Source organism: Gasterosteus aculeatus, chromosome Y, assembly GCF_964276395.1.
Source record: "Gasterosteus aculeatus chromosome Y, fGasAcu3.hap1.1, whole genome shotgun sequence".
NCBI lineage: Eukaryota > Metazoa > Chordata > Actinopteri > Perciformes > Gasterosteidae > Gasterosteus > Gasterosteus aculeatus.
In genome coordinates, this window is record NC_135709.1 from 4,619,693 (window position 1) to 4,637,206 (window position 17,514).

At 43.7% G+C, this 17,514-nt stretch overlaps 1 protein-coding gene across 1 annotated transcript in view; it reads right to left on the minus strand.

Annotated features, from left to right (window-relative positions):
• LOC120812625 (synaptotagmin-7-like) overlaps positions 1–12,428 on the minus strand; it is a 56,536-nt gene extending 44,108 nt beyond the window's left edge. The window contains exon 1 of the mRNA XM_040168759.2: positions 11,981–12,428. Within this exon, the coding sequence (XP_040024693.1) occupies positions 11,981–12,014 (34 nt within the window). The 5' untranslated portion in view covers positions 12,015–12,428. The remainder of the gene's footprint in view (positions 1–11,980) is intronic.
• Positions 12,429–17,514: the final 5,086 nt, after the last annotated feature.

Here is a 17,514-nt window from a genome sequence, read left to right on the forward strand (position 1 = left end):
ATAGCGTGCATTAACGGTAGCTGATGTGTGAGCTTGTCGCTGATGATGTCGCACAAAGCACATAAGTTCAGGAGATGCCATAATACCTGCAGTACTGAACCGGATGTAGCTGTTTGTCACATCCGACAATACGCCAATGTAGTCCAACTGGCTGGCAGGGCCGAGGAGAATGCCAGGCTTGGCTATTGCCATTAAGCAGAGTGACACAAACACACACATTGCTCTCAGATCTACTTGACATTATCACCCTTACATCATCACAAGGATGTTATTTGGCTAACTGTTGCAGGAGTAGCTGAGAAGCGGAATAATAGAGGGAGTGTGAGTTCAAGCTGGAGAGTAAAAAATAGAATAGATTATTACATTACATTATATGTCATTTAGCTGACGCTTTTATCCAAAGCGACTTACAATAAGTGCATAAGTGCATCCCATAGGGATACAGACTTAGAAGAACAAGTGCAATTTCCTCAAATAAGCCAATTTAAAATTTGCAATAGATAAGTGGCGTTACAAGTACAATTTAAGTGCTACAATTTGTTATTCTTTAGTTGAGGTAGAGTCTGAAGAGGTCTGTCTTTAGTTTGCGGCGGAAGATGTGAAGGCTCTCTGTTGTCCTGGTGTCTTCAGAGAGCTCGTTTCACCATTTTGGAGCAAGGACAGCAAACAGTCGTGATCTAGTCGAGTGTTTTGCTCTCAGTGAGTGCGTGGTACGTGAGCACCATTGTTTTGAACTGGATGCTGGGAGCCACCGGTACCAGTGAAGAGAGCAGAGGAGTGGAGTAGTGTGGGAGAATATAAAAAGGTTAAAGACCAGTCGAGCTGCTGCATTCTGGATGAGCTACAGAGGTCGAATGGCGGTAGCAGGGAGACCTGCCAGGGGAGAGTTGCAGTAGTCCAGGCGTAAGATAACAAGAGCCTGAATCAGTACCTGCGCTGCCTTCTGAGTGAGAAGGGGACGTATTCTCCTGATGTTGTAGAGCGTGTATCTACAGGATTGTGTTGTCGCAGTGATGTTGGGAGTCAGGGAAAGTTGGCTGTCGAGTGTGACGCCGAGGTTCTTAGCAGTCAAAGTGGGCGTTAACACGGTGTTGCCAAAGTTGACCGTCTATGGCGGCAAATCACTGTCAAAATTTGAGCGCGCCAATCAGATTGATGCGCGCGCGTAAATCAAACATCCGCGAGCAAATCTCCGTCTCGCGCGAGCAAAAGTTCATCTCGCCCGAGCAAAAGTTCATCTTGCGCGAGATATTTGCTCGCTCGCGAAACGTGAACCTCCTCGCTCGCGAGGTTAATCTCTGCTCGCGCTCAAAGGTGTTTTCTACGCACTCGCTGTTGTTCTTTTTGACAGTGAGGGGGCGGAGCTAGTCACCATGGTTTCTACACCTAATTGGTTACAAACCCCGTCTTTGGATTGGCTGGAGTGATACATTCACACCACTACAGAAGCCCATTTCCGCACTAAAGAAAGGGGATAGAAAGTTGAAATTATGAGATAAAACGCTGTCAAAAAACAAACTCCCCCCTTCGGTAATCGCAGTGGACCGTAGATCACAACCAGCTACAATCATTTACCATCATTACCGGCACATTAAGAGCAATGCGTCCAGCTCTCAGAGCGGTCCGTATTTGTAAAATACCCGAAAAAAAGTCTGAATCTGTGAATATCTTGCCAACTTTCAATACGGATCGACTTTTTAAAAATAATAAATGAGGTTGTAGTGAATGTGATTTGATATGTGATATACAAGATATATAGGCTCCTCCATAGTTCGGTAAAGTTGGCAAGATATTCAGATTCAGACTGACAGACTGCGAGCTGGACGCATTGCTCTTAATGTGCCGGTAATGATGGTAAATGATGGTTGTAGCTCATAATCTTTATTTTATCTCATAATATCGACTTTCTATCCTAACAGCGAGCGTGTAGAAAACACCTTCGAGCGCGAGCAGAGACTAACCTCACGAGCGAGGAGGTTCACGTTTCGCGAGTGAGCAAATATCTCGCGCGACGAAGATTTGCTCGCGGTTGTTTGATTTACGCGCACGCATCAACCTGATTTACGCTCTCAAATTTTGACAGTGATTTGCCGCCATAACCGTCAGGTCCTGGGTCGGAGAATCGGTGAGCTCCGTGTCACGGTCCGCTCTGGCGGGCTTCCAGCTGCTCCGAGCGGACCGCGACACGGAGCTCTCCGGCAAGACAAAGGGTGGAGGAATTTGCTTCTACTTCAACAACAACTGGTGCAACGACGTAACTAAAAACCTTAAACACTGTTCTCCCGATCTGGGAACTTTCTTCATCAACTGCAAACCATTTTATTCCCCCTGTGAGTTCGCTTCATTCATCCTGGTCAGTGTTTACGTGCACGAGGCACAGCTGACACTCGCCGACCAGATACGGCGTGTGGAGCGGACCAACCCGGACTCTTTAGTTATTGTCCTCGGGGACTTTAACAAAGGAAATCTCACCCATGAACTTCCTAAATACAGACAGTTTATTAAATGCCCCACCAGAGAGGAGAACACTCTCGTGGCAAAGATAAGGCCGACGGCGGGGTGGGCACAAGCATGACGCTAACATGGTGCTAGCTAGCATTTCACTAGTAATATCAGGATCTAACTGCTGACAAGTGGCTAAAACAGCCAGAAAATATCAAGGGGGGACAATACGGACGACCAGCAAAGCTGAGCCAAACTCCTTGTAAGCTCCCATGCTTATTATTGTTGGAATGCATTAAGCATCCCAAGTATTGTTCTTCTATTCTTTATTGTTGGAATTCATTAAGCATTTCAAGTATTGTTCTTCTATTCTTTATTTCAACTTATTATTATTCTTCTATTTCTTCTGTGGCACCTTTCACCTTCACCTTCATACTTTCAGCTATTAAAACCGTTCAAATATTAAAATTGTAGGAGCCATTCAGGATGTTGTGTAGCACTTGGTGTTGGGAGCCAATCTCAGGTTGGCCACGCGTGGCAGTATGACACAGTCTACATATGGGGGCACAGGTGCAATTAGTGCGGGTAATGATGCATGGGTGACGGGGAGATCGCAAGGTTTTTACCGCTTCCAGGATGCACAGCGAGATCAAGAATAGATAACGGAATATAGATGGAGTTGTGTTTTACAAAATGTATAACTAATAAACGGGAACTTCACCCAAAGAAAACAAAAGGACTTGTAATCTCTGTGTGAGCGAGTGAGGAACAGGATCTTCTCCCGCACCCTGCCGAGTGGCTCAAGAAAATCTGTCACTACAAAAATGTTCAGCTTCTTTCCGGCTTTCGGGCTATGACTTTTCAGCTTTCTAGCTCTTAAGCTTGAATTTATATAAATCAATAATCATTAATATTTTTACATGGTTTTCAAATGGAGTTTGTTTTCCAAATCCTCTTAAACGTCTTCAACTTTCAGATTTTTCAGCTTCGCAAATCTTTCAGCTACAGACACCATTTGAACTTTCAAATGTTGAAACAAGTCTCAACTGTTTTATGGAAAAAACTGCTTGTTGATATCTATTCTACTTTTTTCATAATAACTGATCATGTTTCACTAGTTCTTCGCTCCGTTTCTGAGTTTTACATGAGTGTGTATTGCGTCTCTTAGAGTGAGCCCTGAAGGGGCTAGAGTGTGGTGCAGCATTAGTATCTGGTTAAAAAAATATGGAACTTCTGTCCTCAGAGCCAAAGTATACACTTTTGAGGCTTTGTTTCTCTGGATTAATGATGACATGGTTGTGCTGATTGGATTATGTGTTCATGGAATCCCAGAGTTCTTTAGTTTTGGCTTTCGGAGTGTTAAAGTGACACAACCTCTGCCAAAAGCCCCATAGCATCCAATACAAATCTGCCGACATATTTCTCAAAAAATCCAGAAAGTACACATTTTGTAAACTGCGATAGGAGCCGTATTTATTACCGGACAGACATAAAAACTGCATCGTTGCGTTCGGCAGAGTCTTGGGTCTCTCACAAAAGTCTTCTGTTTTAGATAGCTGTTATAGTTTTGCACTAGTTGACACTTGTTTGAGGTGTGGATTCTGTGTAACTCGCTGTCCTGTCTCTGCCCTTTGCAGCAGTTCGTTAATGAGCCCAGGTGCGCCGTTGCCGTGGTTACTCACACACACGCTGCAGTATCTGTGACTCACAGCTGCTCCTATTACCTGATTAGTGGAGTCACATGACGCAGCTATGCTTTCTGTCAATAGACCATGATGAAGAAACTCGCCACCCCCCCCTCCACCCTGACCTCTTCTCACTGTTAATCACTCAGTCAGTCAGTCTGTCTGTCTAATTCTCCTCTCCCTCTCTCTTCCTTACCACCCCTCCCTTCCTCACCCTCTCACCCTCCCTTCCTCTATCTAAACCCCCCACCCCACCCAAACCATCCATCCATCCATCATCAAACCGCTTATCCTGCACACAGGGTCGCGGGGGGGCTGGAGTCTATCCCAGCCAACTTCGGGCGAGAGACGGGGTACACCTTGGATTGGTCGCCAGCCAATCGCAGGGCCAACACAGAGACATACAACCATTCACACTCACATTCATACACATACGGGCAATTTAAAGTCCCCAATTAACCTGATCCCCAGAGCATGTATTTGGACTGTGGGAGGAAGCTGGAGAACCCGGAGAGAACCCACGCAGACACGGGGAGAACATGCAGACTCCCACCCAATCCAATCATTTCAAAATAAAAGGCCCATGGAGGGAATTTTCACTGTAATGTTTGTGATGAGGCCTATTTATTGAAAACCTTTTAGTTTGAATAACAAACATTCTGTCTCCTAACCCCCCCTCACCCAATTCCATAATTTCAATAAAAGCCTCAATGATTATCTGTACCTTAACCATGAAGCTCAGAATGAAGCGGTTTTGTTGATATACGTATTGCTCTTTCAAATACTACTACAACCACTATGAATATTACTAGTACTACAACTGATACTTCTACTACCATACTACTAGTATTTGTACTGCTATTAATACTACAAACTACTACTAATGTTATTACAAATACTACTATGGCTAACAGTATTAGTATTCCAGCTGTTTCTACTGCTATTGATACTAAACTGACTTCTACTGCTAGTACTACTAATACCACAATTACAACTATAAGTAATACTACTACTAATATTACTACAAACAATTTTAAACCTCTTTTTAGTCATCTCAGCTTTTGTTATTTCTGTAGTTTTTTAAAATTCAATTAAGCTCCTGCAACTTCTGTATTTTTTTAGAAAAAAATAGAAAAGTTTGGCACGCATCTCCTCCCGCACCGTTGGTCGGAATTCCCTCAAAATAGTCTCAAACTGTCGGTACAGATCGGGAATCGTGTGCTATTATCTGAATAAGAGAATAGACAAAGAAAAGTCTCCATAGCGCCACCTAGAAAGTTGAAAAGTACCACACTAGGCCAGTTTTTTTACCTCCGATGCCCGATTGACTTGAAATTTGGCACACGTTCTCTTGGACATGCTCTACAAAAAAGTCAATCACGGTATGCAAATGCACCTATATAGATTTTCCGCCATTTTGAATTTTGTGAAAAACATGTTTTTGGTCATTTCTCCTAAACGCTATGTCCAATTGTCACAAAATGTTCTGGATCCCGTTGATATCTCATTGTTTTGAGAAGTTATGGGCTAATGAAATTCGCAAGGGGTAACGTAACTTCCAAATGGTTTGGCCTGCCCTCACCAAACTTGTAACACATGTGAATATTGAACCCCTGAACACACCCTAATCTTTTCAGAATATTTGAAGAATAGGGGGCGCTGCAATTAATTGTTGATTAAAATGTAGTCTTGTGCGCTTAATCTGGCAAGACTTGTAACTTAAACTCAAACTGTCGGTACAGATCGGGAATCGTGTGCTATCATATGAATAAGAGAATAGACTAAGAAAAGTGGTGTGGTTTTCACGTTCACGTTTTCACATTGGATCTCACGTACCATGCTGTGAATGGATCGGTTCCAGTCTACATCCAGGACATGGTCAAACCCTGCATCCTAACCTGCAAACTAGTTAATTCATATGATTTCAATGCTTCCAAACAGCATTTTGGCTTGATACTGCCCCCTACACTTATTCCCTAAACCAGCGGTTCCCAAACTTTTTTTCCTGCGCACCCCCTTCCATGTCTCAACCGGGTTGGCGCACCCCCAATTCACACTTTAAAAAAAACCGCAACAAAACTTTGTTTTATCGTCATATAGACTCATGTTTAAACATGCGCAAATAACCACAACACGCATGACAATAACAACATCAACACAAGCTGAATTAAAATGCAATGAATTACAAACGATCCACAACATTAAAAAGAATAGGCTCCGAAATAGATAAAATAAATAAAAACGGAAACTTTTCAAGTGCGACAATAAAATTAGCCTACACACGATCCACAACATAATTAAGTAACAAAGAGCGGCTCAAACATAAAATAAATTAAAAGACGATAAAAGAGGATCCATCTGGAGTCTAGCGCAAAAGTCGCTCAGCCTGCAGAGAGAGAGAGAGAGAGAGAGAGAGAATGTGTTAGTATTCCCAACAGGCCTATATGTGTAGCAATAATATCAAATACTTACCCATATTAATGCGATGGGTGGGCTTGCATCTTGGCACAAAGCTCTTCAAAGTTTGGCGCAATGGAAGACAGTTTAAGCCTCAATTCCTTCTCAACAGCATCCAGTCTTTGCCGATGTTTAGTTTTAACTGCTGCCATAGCAGAGAAACCAGCCTCGCATAGATAAGTTGTGGCGAAGGGCATCAAAACTCTCAAGGCTTGCTTTGCCAAGACTGCGTATGATGTCAGTGACTCGGTCCAAAAATCCACAAGTGGCTTTCGTTTGAACTGTAACTGCAGTGCTCCATCAGATGACAGCTCGATCAGCTGCTCCTGCTCGTGAAATGACAGCTGTGGGACAGGCAGGGAAACTTCAAATGGATTGCGAATCCAAGCGGCAGATGTGTCCATAGGTGGAAAATGTTTCCGTAGCTGCTCGGCGAGTTGGTTGAGGTGATCAATTATGAGAGCTTTTACATGCTCACCCAGGTGCACGTCATTTTCCCCCAAGAACTCGTGAAGCGTAGGGAAACACAGTTGTGTGTTCACACTCACACAACTTGCCCAGAACCGTAGCTTCTTTATCATGGCCTCAACCCTGTCTTGTGTGTTGAACACAGTTACACTGACTCCCTGCAGACTTAGATAGAGTTCATTCAGAGCTGAGAAGATGTCCGCTAGATAGGCGAGCCTTTTCAGAAAATCTTCGTCATGCATACTGGAGGCCAAATGAAACGGATTCTCCTCAAAAAACTGCTGAAATTCGTGCCGGAGTTCAAAGAGCCTTGTCAGCACTTTGCCGCGGGACAGCCAACGCACCTCTGTGTGCAGCAGCAGTGATTTGTGTTCGCTGCCCATCTCGTTACATAACAGAGTGAATATTCGTGAATTTAGCGGACGAGCTTTAATGAAGTTCACCAGTTTGACTGCGTCGTTCAGCGCTGCAAGTAGATCAGCTGGCATGTTTTTGGCTGCGAGGGCCTCTCTGTGAATACTGCAGTGTAACCAGCTGATGGATGGGCAGACTCTCCTAATATGAGCTATAAGCCCCGTGTGTTTGCCCGTCATTGATTTTGCCCCGTCTGTGCAAATTCCCACACAGCGCTCCCAGTCGATGCCATTGGTCCTCATAAAAACGTCAATTAAATTGAAGATTTCCTGTCCGGTTGTTCGGGTAGCAAGGGGCCGACAGAACAAAAACTCTTCTTGTAAGGATCCTTCAAAAAGGTAACGGACATAGAGAAGAAGATTGGCCAGATTTGCAACATCTGTAGACTCGTCTACTTGCAGAGAGTAAAACTTTTCTTCACACGGCTGAGTAGTACAGCCAGGATGTCTTCAGACATGGCATCAATGCGGCGCGACACAGTGTTATTGGACACAGGAATCATGTCCAACTTTTTTGCCTCTTTCTCTCCAATCATACACGCCACCATTTCTTTGGCCGCTGGCAAACACACGTCTTCGGCCATTGTGTGCGGCAGCCCCTTTCTCCCTAGTCTGTAACTGAGCAGATATGAAGCCCGTAGTGCGTCTTTCGTAGACCCAACGCATGAATGAAACTGCATTTTCTTTTGGCTTTTCTGCAACTCCTCCAATTTCCCTTTAAAAAATGTAAGGGGCTTGTGACTTAAATGGCCATGTTTCGTGTGCATGTGACGACGGAGATAAGATGGCTTCAGACAGCTGTTTGCTAGAACCTCACTGCACAACACTTCGGACAAATCTGTATCGCCGATCCAAGTGAAGCCCAGACCCAGATAATTGTCATCATATTTTTATCTTTTTTTTCCCGTCTGGTGTTCACCCTCATCACTTCTTTTTTGGCATCTCCTACCCTGCTCTTCGATTTCCTCCCGTGCATCTTCTGACTCCCGCTCATTTTCTGTCTCTATCCTCTCCGTCTCTGTTGCCTCCAAATCCTCTCTCTCTCTTGGTCCCTCTCCTCCTTCGTGACTAATAACTTTATTACAAGACGTCCCACTTGACAGTTTCCCTGATTTCAGCCAGTTAAGCATATTTACACGATCAATGAAACGAGTTGGCGAGCATATTGCCTAGCGGCTGCAGTGCATGAAAGAAGAGCATGTTTCTATCAAAAAATAATATATTATAGTATTTATATTTAAAATAAAAGCGATTACAAAGGAAATGTTTACTTACTTTCATGCTTTTTTATTGTATGGAAAAATCGTTTTATATATGTCAATGAAAAAATCCCACTTAAAAAAACTGACCGCCATTATATTTTTCCTCTCGCGCACCCCCTGGTCGCAGCTCGCGCACCCCTGGGGGTGCGGATCATGCAGCATGCAGCAGATCGACTGGTCTTTAACCTGCCTTAATTCTCCCACACTAGTTCTCTCTCTTCACTGGCTACCAGTGGTTTTCACGTTTTCACATTGGATCTCACGTACCATGCTGTGAATGGATCGGTTCCAGTCTACATCCAGGACATGGTCAAACCCTGCATCCTAACCTGCAAACTCCGCTCTGCATCTGCCAAATGGCTTGTTCCTTCCCCACTGAGAGCAAAACACTCAACAAGATCACGACCCTTTGATGGAAGGAGCTCTCTGATGACATTAGGATGGCAGAGAGTCTTTAAATATTCTGTTTATGAAGCCACATACCCCTTCAATTTCCACACCCATCACTGATTTTTCTTGTCTTTTTTTGTCTTTTTGACCGCGTGTCCGGCTGCAGCTTTAATTAGGGCCTGAGCCGACTGCAAGTCGGGCGAAAGCCCTATTGTGTTTCGAAGAGTTATTATTATTATTTCTTGCACTAGATCACACTTTTGAGGCCTTTAACATATTCAAAAACTCTGAAATTTGATAATTTCAGGGTCGCGCATTTGGGTTCGATAAAATGGCTATCTAGCGCCCCCTAGGGACGTTTCCTCTGGGAGATTATTTTCTAGTTTTACCAATTGACTTGAAATTTTGCACTTAGGTGCTCTTGGATATGCTCTACAACAAAGTCAATCATGGTATGCAAATGCGCCTAACTAAATTTTCTGCCATTTTGAATTTTGTGAAAAACACGTTTTTGAAAAATCCTCCTAGACGCTAGGTCAGATTTTCAGTAAATTTTCATGAAATCATTATTGGGTCACTGCCATCAGAAGTTATTAAAAGCTTATTGATATCTCATTGGGTTTTGAAGTTATGGACCAATGAATGTTGTAAGGGGTGTGGCTTAATAGTTAAAGACCTATAACTTCAAATGTAATTGGCCTGTCTTAACCAAATCTCTAGGACATGTTCACATTGAGTCCCTGAGCATACCCTGATATTTTCAGAATATTTGAACTTTAGGGGGCGCTGCAGTCGTTCTCTGAACCTTTGCTCGTTTTTTGCGATTTCCATCGCATTTTGGCTTTACAAACGAACAAACTCCTCCGAGAGTTTGAACCCGATCCACTTCATTTTCGGGAAAATGGATCCTTACAACTGAATGGTCAATAGCTATTAAAATCAAGATTTTTCGTGAAACTACCAGGGCGTGACCTCACGTCCATTTTGGTCGATTTCGGTCGATTGTCTTGAAAACTTAAAATGTTATAACTCCAAGAAACATTTTTATTTCTGGCCGAAATTTCTAATTCATGATGTTATTATATGCCTTAAAGAATTCCCATGCAGTGATTTTCAAAAAATTATAGCGCCACCTATTGGCTTAGCTAAATGCAAAAGTTTTACACTTTAATGTGTATCTCCTAGCCATTTAATCCGATCAACCTCAAATCCTAGCATATAAACCTTAAGGCTTTGATGATAGTGCACTGTGAATATTGGGAGTTTTTGAAAAACCGTGTTGCCGTGACGACACTGTCTTCGCATGAAAGTTCAAGCAGATACTTTGGTGCCTTAGCAAACTAAAAAACTCTTGAAAACTTCTGTCAGTGTCCTATGTGATGACATTAAAGAGCTGATGTGGAGTTTTCTCTCAAAAATGCTCAATCGCCTCCATAGCGCCCCCTGGCAGTTTTCAATGAAGTAGCCCCAGCGCCCTCTTTGACCTACATGAAAGACAATTTTTGGACACATGTATAATAGAGAGACGAAAAAAAAAGTCTCTTGGAACCATGCTCTAAAATGAACAGGAAGGCAGTTATAATTTTTTTGTTTGAATATTCCCTCTATTTTTCGCATATAATAGAAGCTATACTTTTGAAGACCTCCTCTCTGCGACTTTGTCACAGCCACTTCAAATTTTGACAAAACAGTCTTAAGCCCTTGGTGATTAAAAGTTATTAAAACCTTTTCGTGTTACGCTATTTCTTTGGGAACCTGTTCTTCTAGGTCAAAACAGAAGTCCTTTTAAGGGACTAAATATGCTACAATCTTTACTAGATTAGAATACATTCCCTTCTCATTTACATGGCACATGGCATCCATTGTAGTCTGTCCATCCCGGGAGTGGGATCCCTCCTCTGACGTTCTCCCTTTTTTTTCCTCTTGGAAGGGTTTCTTTTTCATTTTTTGGGGAGTTTTTCCTGTGCCGATTGTGGGTTTCGGGACAGAGGAAGTCGTATGTGTACAGACTGTAAAGCCCTCTCAGCCAAATTTGTAATTTGCGATTTTGGGCTACACAAAATAAAATGAATTGAATTCAGAAGGCAGCGCAGGTACTGATTCAGGCTCTAGTCATCTCCCGCCTGGACTACTTCAACTCCCTCCTTAACCGACCAACCCACTGGCATTGCTGAGCAATCCAATCGGCATTGCAAGGACTCCTTGCTAAACAATAATAATGCTTCCAGAGGATATGGAGGCCAGCCTCCATCCTCATCCTGAAGCAATGGTTGCGACTTCCTCAGTGTTTTTCTGTGAGCACACACACACAGAGGATGCTGCTGTTGCTCGGACTCATCACTGATGCATCGTCCGTGTGAGGGGAAATCACATTATCTGGGCTGCACCGCTCCGCGTTAAGTAACGCGCTGCATTCCACTAAGGACGCTGGAGCACCACGAACAGCCTCCACGGCAGCTACAGGCTTTGACCTTGTCTCGTGCGTGGTCAATGTGTTCACAACATAGGACAACGACAGCTAAAATGATGTATGTGAGAAAAGTGGCTCCGCAACAGGTTCACACGTTGCATTGAAATAAATACAGAGGAGGGGTTTCCGGGGGGTGGGCTGCTATTGTTAAGCGTCCTCCTAGGGAGGCAATAACTGCATTGAGATTACATAATGACAGCCCGCACTTCAGACCGACATCCCGCGTGTCAGAGAAGAAGAAGGGCGAAATAAAAGAAGAGAAAGAAGGTATGCGGACGGAGTGACGCCCCGCCGGGGAGTCACCCCGGGAAGAAACAGCGAGTCACAAAGCAAACACCGTGGTCATGATGCTCCTCGCAGAGAGTGGGCACTATCTTCAGAGGATCTTCTTACCTTTGCTGTTGTTCTCCTCCCGGTTCAGATACATGGCTGTTAATTCACTCCGAGGGAGTGAACGGGACGCGACGCGACGGTGTTTGTCTTGGTGGTCGCTCGGTGGTCCTCTGGCGTAAACTCCCGAGGTTGTGGTTTGCAGTAGCAGCTGTTTATTGTTTGGTTGCTCCTCAAACAGTCTCTCCTCTCCTCCTAGTGGATACGTGGGCTAACCCGTTTGTGACTCTCACTGTCTCTCTCCCCCTCTGTGTCTGCTCTCCCTCCCCTCCCTCTCTCTCACTCTCCTCTCTCTCACCACACACAAAGAGAAAGATTCACAAACATGAAAACAGGAAGATGAAACCAGCTTATTTTTCAAACAAATGGTCTGTGCAGAGCACAAAACATCCCCACCAGTTTTAAAAATCGTTAAAAGCGTTAATAAAAGGTGTGTGAGCAAGAGGAGAATATTAGTTATTACACGTTGGTTAGCAGTTAAAGAACATTCTCTTCAACCGTTATTAACGAGTAAAGATGAACAAAAGTGTGTCACTCTTACTAAATCAACAAACCAAAAAAAAAACACAGGAGAAGACACACCGGTTCACTGTGGCTTTTTCTTTGCAGCTTTTTTAAGAAGTCTGTTTTCTCCGCTTCTATGTGCAGGCATGAAAATCCCTCACCTTTCGGTGAAATTTGCCGTTTTGAAACCAAAATAGTGACCTACGTGAATCGTGTAGATTCGCTGAGTTTTTCTGGGAGGGGGGTAGGGTATTCATATTCAGTGAACTGCGAACAGGTGCGTTTGTCAGAAAGAGCCTTGCATCACCAGTGCATCAGAAGCTGAAAGCAGAACCAAAGAACCCTCGGCGATTTACCTGACTGAATTGGGTGAGTGATGGTTTCAATAATTTATCTAAGTAACTTATCTAAGTTAAGTTACCCAGGAGCTTTGTTGACATAGACTTAGCTAACATTAGCTACAGCTTGATGAGTTGAGTTATTTAACACAGCAGGAGAGAACGCGACGTTGGCCAGCTAGCTTAAGCTCACGTGGGAAATTATTAGCTAACGCTATCGTTTTTGAGGAGGTAGGAGGTGAGGGGACTGACGAGGCAGAAGGTAAAGTGGTCCACCGTTCTATCAATAAGCAGACCTGCCAACCTGATACGCATTTTGACGTACGCTGGTACGATTTGTCACTCTAAACTATGCAAATTAATTTTAGACTAGTTGGCCAGCACACATTATATGCAATGCAATATAATGCATGACGAGTATTTAATGACTTGTCCCCTATTAGTTGTTGTAAATTCCCATCCCCCCCTCGTCGGTACGCAAAAAATAATACCAAGGTTGGCAGGTCTGAATAAGGCTAAACTAGAAGTTAACACTAATACAAACATTATTTTTGCAGAAATGAGTGTGTTAGGAGAGAAGGATGCAGCCATTGTTAAACAGCTGGATGCTGGATTGAAATGCAGCTCGAACTGGTCCTGGCTAAAACTGGAAGGCAAGGTCTCAGTAAAAGGGCAAGAGGTGTCCTTTCATCTAGGAGATGTATTCCCCAAAATCAACAGGCAGGGATTCGCCAGATGCATTCTCTGCATCAAAGATATAAATTATGCTAACAAAGGCAGCCATGCTCTGCAGGCTCACTGCCAGACGGAAGTTCACAAGAAGAAGGTGCAGATGATAGCTTCCACTCATAGTCTTGCCAGCACTTTCCTTCCAGCATCAGCTAACCAGAGTGCAGCAAGCCAGAGTCAAGCATGCCAGGGGCCAAAAACAATCAGGCAGCAGTGCCAGGGAAAGATCCATGTACCAGTTATAAACCGCATAGCAAATGCAGAGGTAGGTGGTGTAGGCTTGTTAGTCAGCACAGGCAGCATAGACAAAGTACTTTGAGATTGTTTATTCAATGTAAAGTGCACTACAAATAAAATGCATTATTATTATTATTATTATTATTCACAATCAGCTCTGGTCACTGGCAGCATCTTCACCTAAACATGGAATACACTAGCTTTACATTAATGACATAATTTGTGTTCTATGCAATGGTCCTTGGAACCTTGGCGGAGCATTCCATCCCGTTTTCTAAGGCTCCTGTAATTGTTGAGCTTGCCCAGATCCTTTCCTTAGATAAACCAGCTTTGCAGGGAAGGAAGCTGTCACGGACAGCAGCTTCATACAAGATGATCCATGGTCTAGATATTTACTTTTTTTTTCTTACCTACTATTTCAGTGTTTTAATTTCTATTTTAGTGACCCGCACACATAAAAAATGTTCCTTAAACCAGTGGTCCCCAACCACCGGGCCGCACGGTACCACAGAAAGCTTATACATATATTTTTTCTGAAAAATGTTTTATTTTGAAAATTGACCGGATTTTCTCCTAATTATGTGCGCTCGTCCCTCTGACATATTCTCCACGCGTCACCAGCCGTTTTTTTGTCCTTTTACCGTGCAGTTACCGGGCAGTTTCGCCGACCAGCGAACACAGAGCGCACGACTACTACTTTACTGAGGTAAAAAAAGGTTGGGGACCACTGCCTTAAACTACCATGTCGCTATATATACTGCTATGTTGCCAGAATTTCCTGTTGTTTGATTTTTATTGTACCAATTAGATTATGCAGGTGATGTAACAAATGTCCGACTTTGTGTAGGGCGGACCTACTCTGAGAGGACCTTTTCAAACATGAAGAGATTTCTTTTTTCGTTAAATTTAGACGAGAGTATCTCCAACAACAACAAAAAGGTTGGTCTCATATTAAACTATTGCCGTCCATCCTTGTCCTGGTCCTGTTTTTGCTTCTCTGTATGCCCTGTCAAAATGTTGCATGGCTAATAAACCTTTTTATGTTGAAGTTCCTCACCATGCTTGTTTGCTACTATCATGCACACTTGAGGAAGGTGATAGTGGAGCATTTGGGGTCCTTGGAGATCGTGAAGGTGAATGCTGCTTCTTTAGAGAAGGTGCTCTGTGAGTTCTTTGAGAAAAACAACATCCCGTGGAATAACCTTGTGAGTATGCTGATGGACTCGTGTGCTGTGGTCAGCAAGACTGGCCTCGAGACCAGGATGCACCAATACTGTCCCAACCTGCTCGATGTTGACGGGGACTCCTGTCATCATATACACAATGCGGCAAAGAAGTTCTCAGAGCCCTTTGACAGCTACTTGGAGAAGCTGTTCAGTGATCTCCAGGTTGACCATCAGTGGAGTCCAGACCAGGTAAACAAAATGCCGAGCACATTTGACACTACAGCGCTTTACCCCCCTTTGTTGAGCGCTCACAGTAGCACACTCCACCTATGTGAATTTTGTATAACCTGAATTTGTCACCTATAGTCTAGACCACGACTGCTGACCCTACTGTACTGTGGTAAAACTATGGAATGTGTAGAATGTCTATGTGTTTCTTTGAAAATCTTTTTCTGTCTTTTGTGAGGTGATGTACCTCAAGGAGATAGCTATGATTCTAAATCTCCCCACCCCCAGCCCACAGAGGGGCTTTGTTCCTCATCGCTGGCTGTCTGCATACGATGCCAGCATGGCAACCCATGCCATGATGCCTGCGTACAAAGTCCTCTTATTAGGGCTATATCTCTACTGCAGATAAGGAGCTGTATAGGGAGCCTTTGGAACTGATGTACACAAAGTACGACGTCAACCAGGCAGCAAGAGCCAGAATCAAGGTGGTTCAGAAGGGAACTCAACAGGAAAGGTGATGAGACTTGATGTTCCAATCCCTTATAATAATTAGCACTTATACTTGTTATGAAGTTACAAATGAGGAGGAATATGTATTCTGTTTTACACTTACATTATTTCATCTTTCACAGGCATGACTCCACAAGGCTGTGAGAGAAATAAGAGGGTATGTCAGAAGCTGTGGCATGAGGAGACGACAACAGTCCTATGGCTCAGCATTTACATGGGTGTGCTGGCTATTCTCAAGGAGTATGTCATGGTTTTCCAGGTAGGTGTTAGTTGTGCTTGGAATTACTGCAACTTGACTGCACGTGCATGCACATCCAATGTTGGCAATAAATCTAAATAATTTGTTCTATATACACAGGGTAGCCAGACATTGGTTCACAAACTCCATGATTGCTTCATGAAGGCCGAACACATTACTCAGGTAATCAACTCCTTCTTACACCCACTCTGCCTATATTAGTATATTGATTTTTATCTCTATTATTGTTTTTTGTTAAGCAACCTGGGGTCTTTTGAAAGGCACTTAAGTTATTACCCCTATTAATTACTTGCCTTACACAGCTGTCTCCCAGGGCTCTGAGGGAGATGGTTCTGGAGTATCATATGCTGCTGCCCTCCAAGGAGGTCTATGTGGGACAGGAGGCTGACACGTTCAGGAGCCAGAATCCCAATCATGCTGTAAGTACCCTGCATCACCTGCATGACCCTTTTTCTCAATTGTTTTTGAGACTTAAAATAAATGTCAGTTTTTGGTGTTTTCGTGTCAGCTATTGGTGCCATTCCTAGCAGACGTCAGGAAAGCCTACATCACCACTGCAGTGTACCTCCAGAAGAAGCTCCCCTTGGCCAGTCGACTCTGACAGCCCTGTCTGCTCTGGACCCTCTTCTGAGAGGCCACTCACAGGCAACCATCCAGTTGAAGGTTTTCTTTTTTGCCATATTACCAGGTACTTTGGTTTTTTTGTTACCTCGTGTCCTTACACTGATGTCAAATTCTCATCCATTTCTTGGTAGGCTGAGTGGTATGCTGAGGCACCTCTTGCCAGCAGACCAAGACATCCAGAGAGAACTTGTGCGGTTCAGTGTTGACCTGACCAGCCCCAGTTTCAAGGAGGAAGAGAGCATTGTGGAGTGGTGGGGCCATGTCTTTGACCAGCCAGATAAGTACCCCTTCCTGAGTGCAATGGTTCAATGTTGCCTCTCCATCTTTCACGGACCAAGATGTGAGTTACCTTTTAGTTTGATGAACGATGTAATTGACCAAAGGAGTGGCAACATGAATGTACCAACATTTAATGCTATCCAGGCGGTCAAGTACACCCTGCAGTCCAGGGGAAGACAGCCATGCAGCTCTTCAGAAGGGACGATGTGAAGTTTGGGGAGGTGGACAGAACCTCAACTCTGCAGCAGCCACATACGAATGCCAGCAGAAGATTAATCAAAAAGAAAAGCAGCAGCAGCAGAGCAAGTATGGCTCCCAAGCATCTAGCAGTGCTCAGCAGGCCAAGAAGCAGAATGCTGAAGACGAGAAAAGGGCGAGGCTGAGACATGTGGCCAAACAGCGGAAGCGGGCCATGGAGACACTGGTAGTTTAGGCAAAGAAAAAAAAATGATATTACGAACTGTAATCTTTGCCAATACATTTTATTAAAATCTGAATTATATAACATTATATTGGCTGTCAATCATGATGGAAGAGTAGACAAGTTAAGTTACAGCATGTCCACCATCTCTTGTGGGGGTTATGCATTAAGCCATTTGTGGTGCCCTTACCACATTATGCCTCATATACTGTAAATGTTAGAAAATATGAAATATTTAAAAC